Below are 20,322 nucleotides of genomic sequence, written 5' to 3'. Positions count from 1 at the left end.
CAAAAAAGTACTCCAGAGTGTTGTTCAGCATGGGGGTGAGTAGAAAATGAAGGCTAATCATGTTTTGGGTGTACTATTCCTTTAAGATGTGCAGAAAGAAAGAAGCTCCACTAGTAAGAGAGCTTCCAGAGGTCGATGGACATCACTGATAAATACAGTAGATTAATGCTGCCCAGAGCTTCATAAACCAAAGGATAGTTATTCTTAGCATGGCTGAGTAGTAGTGCACACCTAAATCTACTGGAAAAGACTTGAATATTTATGATAACAGATCCTTTCTATCCATTCTATTTGAGATCGAGGTATTTTGCAAAGAGGAATTGACCGAGGTGTTCCTCTCTAATGATATTGATTCTCATTTCCCTGAAAGACTTTTCGAAAAAAGATTCACAATAAAGGCAATTCAACATCAATTTCTAGTAGTTTGCATTGATCTATCACATACGGTCCTAATAAAGTAGGACAGTGGCATTTGAATACTTTGGCAAAGCACCACAGATTTCAAATTGTGTGTTTTCTGTCATTTAACAGGAGCTGGTGGAGTACTATCAGTCGCATTCACTGAAGGAAAGCTTCAAGCTGCTGGACACCACACTGAGGTATCCCTACAAGTCGAGAGAACGCTCGCTAACTCGAGCTAGCACGCGCTCGCCAGGTAAAGTTCCCTCCTGTAAAACATAACAACATAATTTTTTTTCCTCCCACTCTGTTACTGTTCACATTGCATCATGCTGAATTAGTGATATTTGGGTTTCCAAGGGAAGGATAAAGCAATTAAGATATAAATAATCTAATCAGATTCCTTTGCTCTGACAGGTAAAGACCAGAACACACTGGTTGCGTACGATTTTTTAATCTCTAATCCGATTTTTTTCCATGTCACACTGACTGCGTATAGTGAGGCTACGACTAGGCCGAGTGAGCAGATGTACGCTGATTTTCACTCCTGTGCTAAACACAAATTAAATCAATTTCCCACATTTGACTTAGAAATTTTAAAAAGTTATACAATTTTTTTACAAAAACACCGGCACATTCTATAAAACAAAGTGAGTCTGTACAGCATCTCAAACCAGAACTGATAGAGAATTCTCATATGCCTATATTTAAAAACATAATGAGATCTACGTCTAAAGAAAGAGAAAGCCTACAATAAACACCATGGAGCTGTTTCTGTTCTGACTGCGGCAGCGAGGTGATTCTCAGAAAGAGATCTCTGAAGTATACCAAAGTGTTTCTTTCTTTCTTTGAAAGATGAGTGGTGCACTGCGCTTACCTGCTCTATCTGCCCCCTTTTTTTTGTGAGGCTCAAAGAGGAGGATCACTATTTTACTATATTAATTTCTTCTCCTCCTAAAGTTTTTTTTTTTTTGAGGAGATTGATAAACTGCGGTTTCTGTCCCGCATTTTTGTGAGGCTCAAAAGGTTCACCATCTGTTTTCTGTTTTCCTGAAGTCCTATCATGCGTAAAGTATAATTTCTTTTAAAATGTTTCATTCATTGTTTTTGCACGTGTCTGTCCCGCTTACTATAGCCTATACACGCTGTGCAAATTTAAAAATTTACTCTTCTCCAGAGCGATTAGCAGATTTTATTGTGTAATTCCCCCCAAAGCGAAAGCGTTTTCTTTTGTAACCACGTCTCTCTTCCTATCAGATCGATAAAATTACAGCTGAATTGCTGCGTCGTCCAACTAAAATAGACCCGGGGTCTATTTTAGTTGGGGGCAGACCTATGCAAGCCCCCTTGCTTATAATCATGTCAGGTGTGATCATCCCTGTTGACTTTCAACGAGCGCTAAACACCACAACCTCGTCCGACCTGATTTTCTGTCGCATCGAAGGTAAAATCGAATTCAGTGTGTTCTGGCCTTAACATAAAGTTTAATAGAGATAATAAGATAGTCACCAAATATCCCTCTTTAACACAATGTACACTGTAAGGTCTTTTTCGATCAGTTTCTCTGCAAAGCCTGGAAAAGGGTGATCTTGCTTTTTTATAAAGGCCGTCGCTTGTTTGGCTTGTGAGGATCTGGTTGGTTTATTTGGGTTATTGGTAATTTGATTTTCGTCTACTGGTATATTTTTTGCCGAAGTTCTGCAAAAATTATAAAAAGTTTTGTCGCAGAACAGAGATCGGAGGAATAGTTTGTACTTTTCAGTCTCAATTTGCGTCTATTGAGGAAAAAAAAAGCTCTTGTGGAAAGCCTGCTTGGATGTAAACATTATCAAAAAACTAGATAAACCAGAGTCCATATTTAATGAAGCATAAGAGCATCTCAGGGTCTTCAACATTGACAGAGCTCCCTCGTTTCTTCTTGGCATCTCTGGTAAAAGTGTATAAAAATTGAAATAATTATTTTTTTTCTATGTTCTAGTGGTTAATGTTAAAAAGAGGTAATTTTCTTGCTCCTATTACCCTGGCCTTATAAAAGAGCTACATAATCTGCTATACTGTACTTGGTTTGTGTGCTCTCTCATTTGAAGTAGCAAAGAGGAATGGGCCCATCTCATGTTTATACCCAACAAAACAAGGAGGTTTGTTTTAATAAAAAAAAAATAAAAGGCTCAGAGATAATTTCAACAACTTAAAAAAGTAAAGTTTGATTTTAAATTGAACCACGTTTTCAGTTTCTTCGCTTGCTAATTTTACTAAAATTAAATCTTTTTTTGAGAATTCAGTGTCAGATTATGCTTCTGTTATAAAGATTTACTTCAGTGCTTTTCACACAGACATGTAAAAACATGGAGATGGGTGACTGGGCTTCTATTATGATGTGGAGGTTGAGAAACCAGAGACAGGCTGTACATTGTCCTTGCAAATCCACCTGGCTTTCTGTGATTATGGTTTTGGTCATGAGCCCAGGGAAGTCAGATGTGCAGTGGATAAATGTCCAGCTGCTGTGTATCTGTGAGAACTTTTGGTAAAACAACAGACTGCCTCCTACTCACTTTGTTTTTCCTAGTCTTTTGCTCCTGGCTATTTCAAAGATCCTCTTGACTCATACGAGTAATCGAGGGAGGCCAGTGGAAAGCAGAGAAGAATAGGAGGTTGACACAGTTAAATAATAGAAAGGGGAATACAAAGGGGAAAAGGAGCTAAATAGGAGGTTTGTGGAGCCACAGAACTGGCTGCCCTCTCTGTGCATTAGGCTGTATGAATGCTGGCTGTGTCTCTGCTTTGGCTTCTGTCCTGCTCTGCTCTGTGTTTGTGCACTCTGTCTACCAGGATTAAACCTGTTCCTTCTTTGTCAGATAAATTTGGACCCTAGATTAAACTCCATGTAAAATATGCTGAGCTTTAAGATTCATCCTACTGTTTAGGCATTGGAGAAACTGTAGTACTGGAAAAGACAAAAAAACTGGAATGGAAACTAACTAAATGCCAGAATAATAGATTTTTTTCTCTTCTTTCCTTAAATTAAAAGTTAGAATAAAAAAAAAAAGATTCTAAATGATTTCAGGAACACTGAGATGAGGATTTGGTTTTGACAGCATCTGACAGATAAACTCAACATTTAAGATAAATGGAGGTATACCTGTGGAGGTATTATAAGGAAACAGCTTAACCCTAATGTATCCCTGGTGTGGAAAAGCTGGACATAATGGAGGATTTTTTAGAATTTTTGAAAAGACCTGCCCTCTTCACTTAAAAAAAAACAAACAAAAAACATGCACAACCCTGTACCCGCTTCTGAGAGGGAACACCTATTAAACGCGAGAGCACGCACAAACCCATTTCTGCACACTCTGTTTAAAAGTTGCTGTTTGCATTGCTATATGAGCTTACTTTTGAATAGAAGACTTGCAATTTTTCCACTATGCCAAACTCGCCACTGGTAAGTTAAGATGGGGACAACGATATAGGCCGGCGTTACGTAAACATATCACCAGAGTGATTGACAATTAGGAGGACCACTTATTTAGATGATCCACCCGGAAAAATAACATCCTCCACTATACCTTTAAAGAAGATCAAACTAGCTATAAGGAAAAGAAATACAGATCTGAATTCTTGACATATTCCAGAGGCCTGATGTTATGAAATGATATTTGTGCTGACAACCTGCATCCCCCTACAAAATGAGACATACTGTAGACGTAGACAACTTTAATTGTCATTTTTTTATACATGTGTATACAAAACGAAACTTCGTTTAGTGCAGCTCTTCAGACATTAAATGAACATTTCCATTCCATAAAGTGCAGCAGGAATAAAACTGTGATCTACAGCACTTTGTGTCCACTGTAAAACTAAGAAACATTTTACACTATTGAATAGTAGCTTAAGAAATGAAGAAACGGCTAAAATGTGCAATTCTAGTATGTCTTCATGCCCCATCATGTTTTTCAGAAATACTTCTGTTTTATTTTGCTCTTCCTGTCCTTTGGTGGAGTGTTTTGATTTGCTGGTTAGATTGTTATTTCCATCCACCTGAATTCTGTATTAACCATGACTTCCCACTTTTTTTTACTAGTTTATTTGCACACGCTTTGTCAAGTTGCAAAGACTCAGCTGATGAACCAGTAATTTCTTAGAGTTGAGCTTATCCAGAGAACACCTGTTGAATGTGTTGGGGATGTTACTAAAACCCCAAATGATCTTTCACTGCACGCTCAGGTCAGTGGTACAAACACAATATCAAGGTGCCGCATGCAGTATGTTGAGGTCATGAGAATCACCAGTCATCATGCTGTTGAAGAAAAAGATCTGTTCCATATTAGTCTGGAGACTTTGACACATTTAGATGTTTTAAAGGAAGAAATTCCCAAAAACACATTACACATGATTTGCTTACAAACATTAAGGTTTTAAATCATCCTTCTCAAACCCAGAATGTCCCTTTTATTCAATATTTGTGGATTATGCTTAAATAAAGTCTATGTAAAGAAATCCAATTGTGCCCAAAACATTTTCTTTTTTTTAGCTAAATCACAACAACACAGAAGAAATATTTACCTAAGGTTAACACACAGCTTCAGTTAATAAAGCAGGAAACCACTAATCAGACTGGAAATATGGGTGTAGTGATGAACTGAGACCGGAACCTTCATAAAATCCAGATTGAAAACTTATTCTAGAGGTACTTTTAAATCTTTCCTCCAAACAGAACTAAAGTTTGAACTCCAACTCTCTCTCTTTTTTAAATTATCTTGCAATGTTCTTTTCTCTGTGTGTTCTATTACGTTAAAAATGTGCTATATGTAGAAATAGACTAATTTTAGCTTTGAAAGCATGTTGTTAAAACATACAAAGTATTTATTGATGCATGGACGGTTAGACGTGTTAACACTGAAAAATATGTTTTTTATCCTCTTGGGCAACAAAAGTGTGCCCTAAAAGCTTACCCATAAACTATCCACATAATAACACAACATGTATGTAATTTTGCATTGATAAAGTGATGGAGCTGCAAAATATAGCTGCTCTAATTATGCTGGAAATTGAAAATCTATATGTTCTCCTTTTTTTAACCCTGCTTCTCTTGCTTTTTCTCGGCATGCATGCATTGCAAACATCTTCCAGCTTCATTTCTTCTCTGTTCTATCTCTCTCTGTTTCCTCCTCTCAGCAGCAACCTGCGCCTCCTACAATTTCTCCTTCCTTAGTCCACAAGGCCTGAATTTCTCCTCCTCTCAGAGCTCTGCTCCCTTCTGGTCAGGTACTGCTTTGTGCTCCTGCTGATTTCTGGCAATTGTTAATTTATTATCAGATATTTCATTAATCAGAAAGGTGTAAGCTCCTATATTTGCAAAAAGTTACTATCAATGTATACAAATAGAATGCTCCATATCCTAGATTTCTAAATTGTATAAAGGAAAACAAACATGCTTAAGGACTATTTATTCCCTTTACGTGTAAAGTGTAAAAAGTGTAAAAAGTTCTGTTCATCCATCCTAGTGAACATTGATGTTTACTGTATAGAAATACTTAAAATGGACATTGACAATGACATTTTGACAAATAAAATGCTTACTAACCGTGTTAACATGGTTTATCAATTCTCCCACTGTTTCCAATTTCCAGTGTTCACTCCTCGGGTGGTGAGCACAGCAGTGGCCAGGTATAACTTTGCAGCACGAGACATGAGGGAGCTGTCTTTGCGGGAAGGAGACATAGTCAAAATATACAGCAAGATTGGTGGAGACCAGGGCTGGTGGAAAGGAGAGGCTAACGGACGAGTAAGTGCTGGAAGACCCGAGCAGGTGGCTGACAGAAAGCAGTCACCAGACTAAAAACATGAATGTGACGTCAACACATTAATTGAGGAATATTCACCATTTAGCTGCACATTTGACAGTTATATTATGTTCGGAGTGCATGCACTTAGTTCATATAGTCACAGAGCAGTTCTTTTCTATTCTAAAGTATTGACATCTTTAAATGGTGTGATTTAGATTTTGATCCTGCTGGGTTTCCATGTCTACCAGCTGGATTTTAAACTTTAATAAAAAAGAAAAAGTATTTTAATATTTTATCAATAGCCCAAGTAAATCTTTTACCTGTTGCTTCTTTTAAACCGCTTCTCTATGCTTCAGCATCGAAGCTGTCAGAATCTATTCTGACAGTTTTTACCTTTCCAGTGTGTGTTCAGCTGAATTTCTGCTTCTTATCTATGGTTTCGGTCACCATGCCAACAGGGCCTTAGCTAAAGAACCGACATACTCTATATGCTAAAGAAATTTCACTACAACCATCTTTAAGGAAGGAATTCATTCTTAGTTGTAATCCCATTTCCTAGTGTTACCATTTTACTTTGTCTTTGACTGTCAAGTAAGGTGCAGGCAGTATCATGCTCTGGGGTTGTGATGGCTCATGAAGAAGAACAATCTATAAATTCACGATTTTATTTTTAAGTTAACAGCTAAATGGTTAAAACTGGTGACACAACAGGATATTGATCGACAAAAGACACTCAGACTGCTTTCTGAAACGAATAAGCAGGTGATTATTCACCTGGGAGGCCCGCCTTAAACCTTCAAATAAATTTTTAGTTAACAGTAGTCCTTCAAATCAACGGTGTCCAACAATTGCCCCTAACGACCCCCTTTTCAGAGGCATAGACCAGTATCTGGTGTTGCAGGATAGCAAAGAGCCCAAACGACTCCCCATTTCTAAGGGGCGGACCCATTCTTCGGGTTCAATTTGCATGTTTTCTATGCAAAAACAAGTTTTTAGGCTGCTACAGTAGTAGCCATTCAAAATTTCCCCACCTTCCTTGATTGGCCCTTAGCTGGTCCTTGGCTGTCATGATTTGTGGAAATTAAAATCTAAAGAAATGTGCCTTCACATGGTCAGACCCTGTAATTCAGTGAAAAAGTGAAGTCAAAGTAAAAAAAAAATGCAAGCCCAGGAGAAAGAGGGAGTAACTCCAGTGACTGGAAGTTAATTCAATTCAGTTTATTTCTATAGTGCCAATTCACAACACAAGTCATCTCAAGGCACTTTACAGTTCAACCAGATCATACAGGCAAATTGATTCAACGTTTTCTATCTAAGGAAAACCAGTCGATTGCATCGACTCATTGACTCAAATACAATCCCTCACACTAAGCATGCTTGTAGCGACAGTGGAGAGGAAAAACTTCCTTTTAACAGGAAGAAACCTCCAGCAGAACCAGGCTCAGTGTGAGCGGCCATCTGCTGAGGCCGACTGGGGTTCAAGCAGACAGAAAGTTAGAGGGGATTTTGCTGTGAGTTAAAGGAGGCTGTCATTCGGCTGGCGTTTGACTGGGAAGGTTCATTTTGAATGGCTGCTACTGTATATAAAGCTTATTCTGACATTTTGAATTGAAAAAGCCTCTGTAGGCGAAACATCTTCAAACTTGGATACAGAAATTTTACTTTATGAGCACCTTATAGTCTACACAATCAGAAAGAAGATGGTTAATTTGATGTTATATATCAAATTGACCAAATGAATCCACCCTGTGTAGGAAAGAAGATCATGTATTTTTTTTAGGAGATTCATAGAAATCAAGCTGTCAAAGCCCTCTATGCTAGAAAAGGGTTCTTACCTACAATATCACAGTATAGTATTGAGCAAAATAGACTCTGAAAAGAAAACCCTCAGGAGAGTCATGAATACATCCAGGAAGAATCCTCACGCTCTTATCCCAGACTGGATGACATCTTCAGAATCTGCCACTTGTGGCAGACTCTGAAGGCTGAAGCTCAGACAGCTCATCAGCTCCTCTGCCTACTGGCAGGTGCTTCTGGGTCTTCACAGCCCACAACTTCAAGCTGAAAAGCTTTTTATTTTTTCCCTGACATTACACTTAACTTATAATCACTTCCCGCTTCTACTGTCACCACATTCATCATCAACCTTGTAGGATTGGGCTGTTAACTGCTTATTTTTCCTATGTGCAAAAATTATATTTTTCCTCCTTTCCATATGCTATAAGGCCAAATGTTAGTGAGCTATTTTATATAAGGAACTGGTTCAGAATTAATTATCTAAATAAACTTCAGCCTGACAGCTGATTTATGTTACTTTAAGAAGAGTTATGGTCTCTACCATGTGCAGAAAGTGCATCCTGGTGCATTGACTTAAGTGTTTAATGAAGCTTCACCTTCATTGTTAGCAAATGTTTATCTTTCTGCGAGGAATAAAACACATGAATGAACTCAATTAACGCAGCTCGTCTCTTTACTGTTTGCAGATCGGATGGTTTCCTTCGACCTACGTGGATGAAGAAGGAGTGCAGTAAGGCTCTGCACATGCTGCCGAAGTTTCCGTTCAAATCAGGAACTAAATTCTTTCTGCTGTCCTCAGAGGAAATGACTCCCTCTCTCCAGAAAAAAACTACTGTTTTTGTTGGGGAGGGAAAAAAAATTGCAAGAATTTTTACTGAACATCTTAATTTTTGTTCTTTTCAAGTACAAATCAGCTTTTGTTTTGCCAGGCGTCCTGTTTGTTTTCTGTATAGAGAAGGAAAAGCAGCTGTCCAGCTGTGTCCCCCGCTGTGCTCGACAGAGGACACAGCCGGGACTTATTGTTGATAGCTTTATTTTGCAAAAATGAAGATGCTCCCCTTTGTTGCAGGTCTGTGCCAGGTGAATTAATTGTACAGTATAGATAATTTATTGAATAGAGATTATTATCAGTACTAATGGTTCTTGTGGGGAAGGTTTGAGCAGAGAATCGGATCAGATATACTAAAAGAAGGAGAAAAAAAATGATGCAGTGTTTTTATGTGCAGAAATTTTTGCCTTAGTTGTCATGGTGATGCCTTGTGGGCTGACACCAGTGGATGGAATCGACTTTGTGGACTGGTTTTTACTTCTCCATGTATGCATGTGCCCACATACAGTTCACACACACGCGCATACAAATGTACAGTACGGTGCCTTCAGAAAACGGTCGCGCATCAGTCAGCGAAGTGAAAAGCCTCTCCAGATCGTCCACAAGCACAGGACTTTTCTGAAGGAGCTGCGGGGCACAGATACAATTTTAAACATTACCATCAAGACTGGATGGACTCACAGGACCAGTCTGCCTGAGGTTTTTTTAGCCAATCACATACACAACTCACATCTGTGGAGGTTTCACAGTCCTGTGGGATGCAAAAGGGAAAGACGTTCAAACCCACAGCCACACTTTTCAAAAACTGTACTCATCTTTCCTTCATTGTTTCCTGCACAGAATCACAAGTTATCCAATTCAAAAGGCAAAGCAGCCAAATCCAGCCATGTTTCAGTGTCTGCAGAGTCTCTGTCCTCGCTTTGAGTTTTCCACCTTGCCTTAATTCTTTGCTTTTTTAGCAGTTTATTACTGGATGATATTTTCCTCCATCAACCTCCCGTAAATCAGTGTGTTAATGTGGGCAATTCATTTTTGGTGCTGTTTTTTTTTCATCTGAAAAAAAGCTGGGTGTCAAATCCATAAAGGGAAAGTTGATGTGCTTCATGTTTTATTTTAGTCCCAGCTGATTCTGGTGCAGAAAAGTCTTTAATCTAAAGGTTTGGTACCCTAATTGGTTCATCGTTAAGGTTTCCACAAATACCCAATTATTTGTTCAACCTCTACAGTGAAAGCCATGATTTTTGCTCCAATTATGCAAATAAACATCTAAACTTCTTTGATTCCTAAGGACTGAAATGTAAACAGGAAGCACACCATCTCCAACCAGATCACAGACTCCTGTGTTGCTTAAAAAAGCTAACAGGAGGGGGCGCTGTGTCATCTGGAAAGAAAATGGGAAGGGTCATCGTAGAGGTGATGGTCAGGGCTGTACTCGTTTTTTTACCAGGTGGACAAAAACCCATTGCATGTGACTATTGATATGTCGACTCCTGTCAGTTCATTCCAGACAATTGATTACCTGATTGTGTAAATTTTTTTGAATGGTTGAGTATTTCCAAATGAGGTCTATAATAAAATAAATATGTCTTTGATTTAAAATTGGACTCATATTTTTTTTACCCCCCCGAAACAAATACAGGTGCTTGAAAAAAAACTGATTTATTTAAGCAATTCATTTTCACTAATTATTATGTACTGTAGATATGTTTCAGTTAAATGTTGCTTATGTTAAATTTGATTACTTATTTAAAGCAATAGAAACGGCAATTAAGATTTTTCCTGGAAGTATATCCTTATACAGTAGTAGCCATTCAAAATTTCCCCGCTTTCCTTGATGGAGCCATTGCTGGTCCAACAATACATTTTTAAAAATCAATCTTTGTATTAAAATATCATGATTTTTGGACTTAAGATCTAAAGAGAAGCATCATCTCCTGGTCAGACCCTGTAATTCAGTGAAAAGGTAGAGTCAGAATAACAATAAAAGCACACCCAGGAGAAAGAGGGGGTCACTCCAGTGGCTGGAAGTTGGAGGGGATTTTGCTGGGAGTTCTAGCAAAGTGGGCTGTCATTCTGCTGCCGTTTGACTGGGAAGGGCCATTTTGAATGGCTGCCACTGTACTACACAATATGTACTTATGTTACAACAATCTGATAAGGCCACGTTGCTGATTTCATGATCTCATAGAAATTATCAGTAAAAAAAACGTGCTGAAAATCTGAATATGAAACTAGCATCATCAAAGTTAACATTCTGGTGCATCACACTGCATATTGGTGCTTTCTGTCCCATCCAGCCGGTCCGTGTCTGATCGGTGTTTGTCCTAGGCTGTAGCTTGAGTGATGGTGTCTGCTTCCTGTCATGGAAACGCTGACCTGGTTCTGATCCACCCAACTGTAGCCAGTGTGAGGGCTCTGTCCAGAGTTACGACCTGCATGTCGACTCACCGGGCGGCTCTCAGGGGGTGTGGCGTCTTCTCTGGTCAGCATTCCAAAAGAAGAGAAGTAGGAAACTTTTAAGTATTTTAAGAGACAAAACACAGGATCTGCTTTGAGCACCATTTTTTTTTTCTTTTGTCATTTCACTGTGCCAAGTGAAGAGCTTTTGCACTTTGTGGGATTAATTGAAAGATTTTAGATTATTTTTTTGTTATTAAAAAATAAGTGGCTTTAACTCACCTTTCCTGCTGAGTAATAAATGTTCTCCCCCCCCACCCCCACCTCCCCCAAAAAAGAAGTGGTAAAGAAAAGAAAAGTGAGCACTAATGGAGCCCGTATCTCTAATTTCTGAAAACTCATTGCCCAGTGATTACTGTATCTGCTAAATTGAGTCCGTTTTCTGGATAAAGTCAAAGATGAAGCGATTGCTGTACTCATATTTTTTTCTTATCTAAAGAGAACAGTTTGGCCCAAAGATTCGGTGTTTGGTTCCATCTCGTTTTGAGAAGAAAAACAATTCAGGAGCTGCTGCTACAACTAACTTTCAGCTCTACTCCTGGCTAAGAGATTCTGTGTTCGGCTGGATCTTTTTTAAAGATAAAACCCTCTAGAATCTCTTCCTCCATCAACTTGAGACAAAGGTCCTGTTATTCTTTGTTTACTGTTTAACTGTGTCTCTTTCCAGGTCAAAGCCAATGTAGGAGCTATTTCTGACATTTAATCTAGCCAATTTATTTTTATTCCCCATAAAAGCACATCCTGTTCATTATAGTTGTGTTTAGCTGTTTATTTTCTAGACCAAGTCATTCCCAGTGCTGTTGGTGGCTTATTTTAAAAAGAATCAACGGCGCTGGAGTCTTCTAATAAAGCTGTAGCTTTTCCCTTCACAAGGGCATTAATGGGCTATTGCTGCCATTAGCTGTGTTCCTTTTAGCCCCAAATCACACTAATCCTTAAAATTTGACATTATTGAACAACTATTAAAATTGAAGTTGTGTAAATTGATTTTGACCACAATGTTGCTATGTGACTGTGGGGAACTTGAATAAAATCAATCTGAACTAATATTCCCCAAATCTGGACCTTTGCTGAAATTTGTAAAATGTTGCCATATACGTAAATTAACTGCTTCAGATTGGTTTTATGCTCTTAGTTGTATTTCTAACAGTGGGCAAACATTAGTGAGTTTATTCTAAAAAATGCTTCCCTGGAGGGAGAAGGATGGTGAGCTGAGAAAGCATGTTTGAAATCTTCTCCTAAGAGCTTCCTTTCAGAGATTTTCCTCCTTTGTTGAAGCATTATATTCATTCTAGTGACTCAGCAGCTATTTTACATTTAGTTACGGTGGTAAGACCGGCTGGAATAGATGGTATTTGGTGGTTGTTTTCACTTTCAGTCAAAGCAAACAACTACTAACAACTGGTTGATTTTGTTAAGTTTCTTTTCCCCCTCTTATAATCCAATTTTTGTGAGTAAAATGAAGACTTCTTTCTGTAAATCAAGATGAAAAATTCTTGCCTCAGGTAGAGTATTGAAGGTGCTGTTTAGAGGATAGTTGTATTACTTGGAATAATTCAGAGCTGGAAACAAGATGCCCAAAATGAAACGCTCATGGTTAACCTACTTAGAGCGTATTTTAACCTTTGTTTTTGCATGTCGGTGTAGTTATTTCTCTCAAATTGTACTGTGATCTATGTTGGTTAGAAACCATCATGCATCAAGGCAATATCTGCAAAAAGCAATTTTTTCTTTGTTAACAGTAAACATATTTAAGAAAGATTGTGTTTCCAGCTCAAATCATAATTATAAAAATCAACCCATATCTTATTTAAACAATAATAGCACAACAATTGGTGAAATTTGCCCGCACTTTTCATTGTCTCCAAACTGGATCTGTTTTCCTTTATCCTAACAAGGTCTCCTTCAGGTTCTTGTTTTGACTCCTGTTGTAACTTGCCGTATCAGCATAGCTATAAACAACCTAGCCACTTGCTGGCATCATTGGCAACGTTTGTGATAAACAAGTGAAAAAATAAAGTTTTCTAACATGAAACTATTTAAATAGCATGAATTTAAAAGCTGTAAACCAAATTTATTGCAAATAACTCTTTTAATCTTCTTTATGGATTTTAGTAGGCTATATACAGTATAATGACATAGATTTTATTATGAGATCATAATTTGGAACAGTACATTAGGTCTGATAGAACTATTTATTTTTTTTCTGGGAACAGCTGTAATGTTCCTGCCATCAACACCCTTGTTTATAGATGCTGGAGATCAGCCTGTTTTCCAGTGCAGTCCTGTTTCTCTGACTGTGACTGGCTGGATGTTCTCTCTTCATCCTCTGACATGGGAGCTGGCTCAGAGCTCATCTGCCTGGCTGTGTGTTTCCTGGACGGGGCCGCCTTTTACAGCTGCTTTTTGCATCTCTGCTTCTGTCTCCTTGAACCCCAGTCGGCCTCGGCAGATGGCCGCTCACACTGAGCCTGGTTCTGCTGGAGGTTTCTTCCTGTTAAAAGGGAGTTTTTCCTCTCAACTGTCGCTACAAGCATGCTTATTGTGAGGTATTGTATTTGAGTCAATGAGTCGATGCAATCAACTGGTGTTCCTTAGATAAAAAACTTTGAATCAATTTGACTGGATGATCTGGTTGAACTGCAAAGTGCCTTGAGATGACATGTGTTGTGAATTGGCGCTATATAAATAAACTATATTGAATTGAATTGAAATAATGTAACTCCTCCAGAGTAAAGACAAAATAAAAAATAAAAAAAATCCAAAAAAAGGTGATTTTGGAATAGCTAATTCTCTCTAACATTAAGGTTTAGGGGTCAATGTCTTTTCTTTTTTTTTTATCAGTTGCAGCTTAACATGTAAACAGATTTTTTACCCCGGGGCTAGCAGCATGCAAAAACACAGAAGTAAGCACGAAATAGAAAAGGTGCAGAATAAAGGCAACAAACAGCTGCAAAGCTGTTATAGCAAACTAGCTTCTGCACAGCCCTGACCTCTTGACCGCGAAAAATTGGCCTAAGTTTTGGTTTCAGTTTCCAAGCAACCAACCAGGTTAAATTAATACCCGGGTGTATAAGGGTGGTAAATTATATTAATCCTATGCCCCCCAAAAGGATGCAACTGAAGGGGAATTTCAGCTAATGTGGAGCTAAATGCACGCCAGATTCAATCTTGAGCACGGATGACTTATCTCAAAAACTCAGCGAGACCGTGCGAGTTCTTTCAGCTGATTCCTTTAGGCATTGCTCTAGCAAGTCATTGAAACTTTGACAAAGATTTGGCTAAATTTTTATGCCAGAGGCTATTCCTGCCACAATCAGGATTCAAACCCTGATCCTCATACATCAAAATAACTGACTTAGGCTTCTCCCACAGAGGGACTACCACTCTGCAGGCTGTAAGTTGTTTAATAAGCCCTCTATCTGTTGAAAAACACTATCCAAATACATGAATAGTAGGTTTAACTAAATGTAAACTTCAGATCAGTGATCAGATTTAAAGTTCTGATTCACACTTAACCTAAGATAATATATTCTGTGATCAAACTTAAGTTAGAGCAAGTCTACTGTCTTGATGTGCCTGGTTCCTCCATGTGCCAGCCATGCTTCTGGCTACTCTTGTCTCCATGGTTACAGCAGTGGTTTTTCTATAAGTACAAATCACGCTTCACTTGCATGAGCTTCAAAGTAAAGTGTTTTGACCTCCGCTTTTGATGAATATCTGTTGAATTTAGCACTTGGAAACCTATTTACACCATTTGAAGTGGCTTCCTAGCGTCTTCCTGTTGAGTGAAGTTGTTGATCCAGCAGCTCACATTAAAAGTTTGCAATAATTGCTCTTCAGTCGTTTCTCTATGGCACATTTTTAATGTAAGGAGAACAAAACCTATTTCTTTTACAGGCACAGAATTTCACATAAACAATGCCAAGGAGGCATCTACCTGTTTCTTATACACACCACCCTCCCACACTGACGGGCCTCACATACTAACATCTAGTTTAAAAGTCTGTGGGATGACTTTTATTTTTCCCCAAATGTAAACTCCAGGGGAATGATCTCTGTAATAGATCATTTCCCTCAGCAAACATGCATGTCATGGTGCCTATTTTTCAATGTTGTAGCTTTTCAAAACTGGAGGGAATAGTTTAGGAAACTGGATATAAAATGTCTACATTAGTTTTCTAAAAAGTGCTTCTCGTTCTTGAATATTAATAGAAATCATGATGATAGACTTATTCATTGCCTAAATGTACTGAAGTGTGGAAATCTGCATAATCATCCAAGCACAAGAACCACTCTTCACACAAACCATACTAATTATAAATTGAATAAAATGACCAGTATAGCAGGTTTTTCTTTCAAACAAATCTTAATTTTAATGATCTTTTCAGGACAAGTAAGAATTTAATAAATTGGGGAGAAAAATGCTTATCAAAAACACATAAATCTTTATAGAATAAAAGCTATTGTTAGCTATATATCATATATTCCACTTCATAATTACCGGTAGGTCCCTTACAGAAGAACCTTACCCTCAGAATAACTCTTTGCTTTCATTAAAAAAAACAGTTAAATCTGATTTTAGTCTTTGCAGCCGCTATCTAATTGATCACAGCTAGTTTGATGAGAAAAAGTGAAAAAAGGGGCTAACCATTAATACTTAAGAGGTTATAATAAATGCAGCTTTATTAGTGGATCATAATCTCACTGAGAGGTTTTTGAAAAAAGCCCTAATATTGCTATTACTAAAAACATTTAAAGTAACTATATTACAAAAAGACACTAGAATGCGATAACTTCTAATAGCAGGTTGAAACTTTGCTTAAATCTCCTTATAATTAAACAAAACTGAGTCAATATTGGAATAAATATTTTTGTTTATACCAGTTTTTCTTCCCCTGAAGCTTCTGGAGCTGAATTGTTGACAGCGAACTCTCCTCAGTCTATGACTGGGGGACTAACAAGAAAGAAGCTTTTGCTTTAAAACAACTCAGACTGAAATATGCAGCCTCTCACAAAGACAAGCTAACAGTTTTTGGGAAAGGTTTTAAGATCAGACATACAAATGCTGAGATTTTTGACCAACAGGGGATAAGGAAGTTTTGGAGTTTTATACCTTCAAACCAAGGAAGGCTTAAACAACCGTCAGGGATAGAATCAAAGCGTTGGACAAAGTGAATGGATTAATGAAGAAAGAGAGCTTCCTCTAGATAATATTGCTGTTACGCAGCGGTGGCTGCTGCACTCTGAAACAAGCTCAATAGTGTAAATTAAATCCAAATGTCATGTGTTGCATTAACAAACGTTAAAACACATCACTACAGCGGGTGAAATTAGCTGTTGTGAAGCGCTCTGAAATAACTCAGGAAACCAGGGCAAGAGTTCAGTAAAAGATGAATGTTCTGACTGAAAGAACAATTTTTCCTCTTTAATCATTAGGAAAAAACCTCGCTGTCTAGCTACTGTCAGTCAGCGTTTTACTGTCCCCGGCGCATTTTACTGTCCAACAACAGTGTTACGCTACAGTATACAGATATTCGTTGAGCACTAGGGCTGTAGGAGCTATTTCTCTATTTTTGTTTTAGAACTTAAATTATTTTGTTAGTTTGTATTTATTTGGTTATTTGTTGCATTTTTGTTTGAAAGTAGTTGCTTAGAATACAATTATTTCTTAGTAAATTGTTTAATTAGTTAATTGATTTTGTTTGGGTGTCTGGTGTATAAATACATGGACTCCAGGTAGCTCAGGTGAAAAGTGGGTGGGCTTATGGTTTTTTACCAGTCTTCCACTCTTCTAGCTGCAGTCTACCAGGCCTTTCAGAAGGCAAGTCACTCAGCCTTAATCAGGTGAAGTGAGCACAAAGGCAGAAACCAGGCCAGGAGATGTGGCAAGTAGTCTTTTTGAGTTTTTGTATCATGTTTATTTTTTCCTGAAGAAACCTGGAATAAACTCACCGAACTGCATTTTTCACGTATTTTGAGAATTTTTTGTACTGCGTAAAACCAGAAACCCACTATTCCTCAAGTGACTATTTGATTTACATTTATTTTTTGCTTTTTTCATTTTTAAGTTTTTTCATAGACAACTAGTCACTACAAGGGCCAAGTGGAAAACCGCAGCTTAAACTGAAGCTGGCATTCCCGAGTTTTGGCCACTCACAAGCTGCTGATTGGCCCACCTTCTTTTCTTGTGTGATTGGCCTTAACTGCTGTCACTGCTGAGAAGCTCACTGAATTGGGTCTGTGGTTTGATGGTCAGACACGGTGAAGCTAGTTATATTAAAAAATACTTTTGTGTCCCCTATTTCTGAAATCAAAATTTCATCCAGGTCTTCAAGAGTCTTTGGCAATCGTCATTGAGCAACCAGTTTTACAACCCGCCCCTGTTACATAGACCACCTAAGAGGTTTAGCCTCACTGGAAGTGACATATTTTAACATGTTATCGAATCAGGGCTCTACTTTCACACTGCTTACCTCAATAGACCGAGGCAATAGACTGAGGCTCACACCTCCAAAGGGATTTCTAATAGAGGCTGACAAGCAGCGTCCTGCTGCTCCAGAGTGGAGTGGAGATCGTGCCCGAGAGCTGAATGAACAGCTGGACAAGTACATTTTTGCACATATCTAATACGGTTTAATGACTACATATCTGAAGTTTGACAATGCATAATTTGGCAATAATTTTACGAAATTTACAGGGGAGGTTTAGCCTCCTCAGTATTCAACTAGAAATCGCCTCAATGCAATTAACTAAGCCACAGCTAAAGTTTTATGCATAGACTGTGACTCTTTAACCCAGACAGAAACAGAGAAATACTACGGGACCCCAAATGTCCTAAGTCGAAGAGTCAGCATTTCAATTATGCGTTCATACATTTCTAGAGACTGAAAAGTCGACGGCTGGGAAGGCGGACCCTAAGGAGGAGAAGCAATTGGGGCGTCTGTGCATCTGCTGTTAAGCTCTCAATTAGAAATCAGCACCTGGGAACATCCTCTCTCTGCTCTCAGGGGGAATTTGGATGTCTCTTTTAAATCTTTTTCCAAAGTATAAAAGAACAGTGTGGCTCTAGTCTCAGACTGGAACACACTGAGGGAAAATGATGATGCCACAGAGTTGGCCAGTTTTCACACATAGATTATCCAAGGAAGACAATTAACTGAGATGCTGAAACTGAATTAAACAACCTGCAAACCACTAAAACTTTACATTAGGAGGTTGAATAATGTATTTTGCCTTGCACAAGTATATATATATCCCCAAACCTTTTTCACATTCTGTCACGTTGCAACCACCACCTTTAATGTTATAAACCAATGCACAGTTTATTTAGAGGTAGAATGATATAGTCTCTTTGTAGACTCTAAAGTGTTTTTTTTGCACCTTCTTACCTTTTAAAAACTAATAACTGCGAAAAATAGCTGTGATCTTTGACTGCTTGCTGAACTGGGTAAGGCCTGAAGTTGTGTAACCTAACCGTTATCCTAAAACAGAGTTAGCTTTTTGCCACATGCAGTTTTTAACCCTGACAGGGTTTCATTTTTGACACTGAATCGTTTTTGTTTTTTTTTGCATCATCTTATATCGTAACATAAAAAAAAAAAATTGCTTTTACGTTATGGATCCACAGTTTTAAAGGCAGAACCCTTATTGGGAAGTCCAGAGTTGTTTTCTTTAGGGAGCAACTTATATTTCTCAATGCATCTGCTTTTATTTTACATATTCTTCCAGCATGGCTCTAATTGCCTGTTTTGTTTGAATTTCTTTCTACGTAGTTTTTTTTTTTTTTTTTGCTAGTGTTGTTTTTGATCAAGATTGTTTTTCTTATTTGCTTGGCTCATATTTTTCTGTTTATACCCAGCATACTAAACTCAGCATCACCGAGAGTTTTCCTTCAAAGAGCTTCCCTGTTTTATAATGAGAATTAACAAAAGGCGTGAGGGTACATCATGTTCTCGTAGAGGTTTTAGTTGTCTACTTATTATCACTTTTAACTCTGCAAACTTCTCTTGGAGCACGAGCTGTGAGGATTTACCTGATCTCGTTGGAGAACTCTTTGTCATGATGATATCTGTCATTCAGCTTCCAGCACAGGAGCCCAGTGAACAACAGGAGGATGAGAACAAGGAGAAGCGACCCCACAGCTTTGCCACCAATCACTGCCGCTCTATTTGGAGCTGCAAACCCAGCATAAAAAAAACCCAAAACAGAATCAGTCACTCTGATAAATAACTTTTTAGTCCGTCTGCTGTGGGTTTGTTGCTGATACTTGGATAGTGTTAGTTTAACTGTGAAATAAATTGCCTGGGAATAATATATCACTTTCCCATTTTTTCTGTCTTGCTTTGTAATAAAAGCAGCCTTTCCATGGCACTAATGTTAATCTTAGCAACTCATTACAGTCTAAGTTTATTTATCATGCAGCATCTCTCAGCTTCCTTGTGTTTGGAATGTGTGAAACCTTAAAAGATTCGCTTTTAAACATTTGCATTTCAGTCATCATTTTTACTTCGAAATTTCAGTTTCAGGGCAAAAGTAGGTCTGTTGATGTTTGTCACTTCCCTTCACCACCGCACAGCTGGAGTCTTACTGCAGAAGACAGCAGTTAAAAAATGAGAAATGTTAGAGAGGCAACTCTAAAACTCTGGTGAGATGTTGGAATCTAATGAAAATGGGGTGAGATCTTGATTGTTTGCACTCATACTGACACAGTTTCAAATCTAACAAAGGACGATAATCAACCAAAATTCTAAGCTAAAAAAAAAAGCACAATCTCCCCCAAAGAGTTCAGCCTGTCCTCGGGGCAGGTTATCTTTGAAATGTTTCATCTCCTAGAAATATTTAATCTAAAGAATCTCAGGTATATAAGCTGTAACACATAGTGGAGCAACAAGTTAATGTCGGTTTTCTGAAACGTTAACCCCTAGAACCCTACGGACCCACCGGTGGGTCCAGCTGCTACGTGACCTCGTAATTTTAACAAACCCCCAGTATTGATGTAAAAAACACATTTGGCACAGTTTGGTGACATTTATGGATAAATGTGCCAAAATGGCC

At 38.2% G+C, this 20,322-nt stretch overlaps 2 protein-coding genes across 12 annotated transcripts in view; one reads left to right on the top strand and one right to left on the bottom strand.

Moving 5' to 3' along the window:
- vav2 (vav guanine nucleotide exchange factor 2) overlaps nt 1-10,395 on the top strand; it is a 294,588-nt gene extending 284,193 nt beyond the window's left edge. For 6 of the 11 annotated variants that reach the window (XM_015401637.1, XM_015401694.1, XM_015401671.1 and 3 more), the window contains 4 exons: nt 532-655; nt 5,572-5,661; nt 6,027-6,181; nt 8,666-10,395. In XM_015401637.1, the coding sequence (XP_015257123.1) occupies nt 532-655; nt 5,572-5,661; nt 6,027-6,181; nt 8,666-8,713 (417 nt within the window). In that variant the 3' untranslated portion in view covers nt 8,714-10,395. The remainder of the gene's footprint in view (nt 1-531; nt 656-5,571; nt 5,662-6,026; nt 6,182-8,665) is intronic. The other 5 variants (XM_015401713.1, XM_015401664.1, XM_015401655.1 and 2 more) reach the window with 2 other exon arrangements.
- A 197-nt stretch (nt 10,396-10,592) lies between these two features.
- Nucleotides 10,593-20,322, bottom strand: part of LOC107102282 (coxsackievirus and adenovirus receptor homolog) — a 27,572-nt gene continuing 17,842 nt past the window's right edge. Inside the window, exons 7-8 of the mRNA XM_015401526.1 lie at nt 19,301-19,442; nt 10,593-11,287 (exon numbers count right to left, since the gene is read on the bottom strand). Coding sequence (XP_015257012.1) covers nt 11,071-11,287; nt 19,301-19,442 — 359 coding nt within the window. The 3' untranslated portion in view covers nt 10,593-11,070. The remainder of the gene's footprint in view (nt 11,288-19,300; nt 19,443-20,322) is intronic.

The sequence above is a fragment of the Cyprinodon variegatus genome, unplaced genomic scaffold, assembly GCF_000732505.1.
Source record: "Cyprinodon variegatus isolate N-32 unplaced genomic scaffold, C_variegatus-1.0 Scaffold32, whole genome shotgun sequence".
NCBI lineage: Eukaryota > Metazoa > Chordata > Actinopteri > Cyprinodontiformes > Cyprinodontidae > Cyprinodon > Cyprinodon variegatus.
This window is presented reverse-complemented; position numbering and strand designations above follow the sequence as displayed.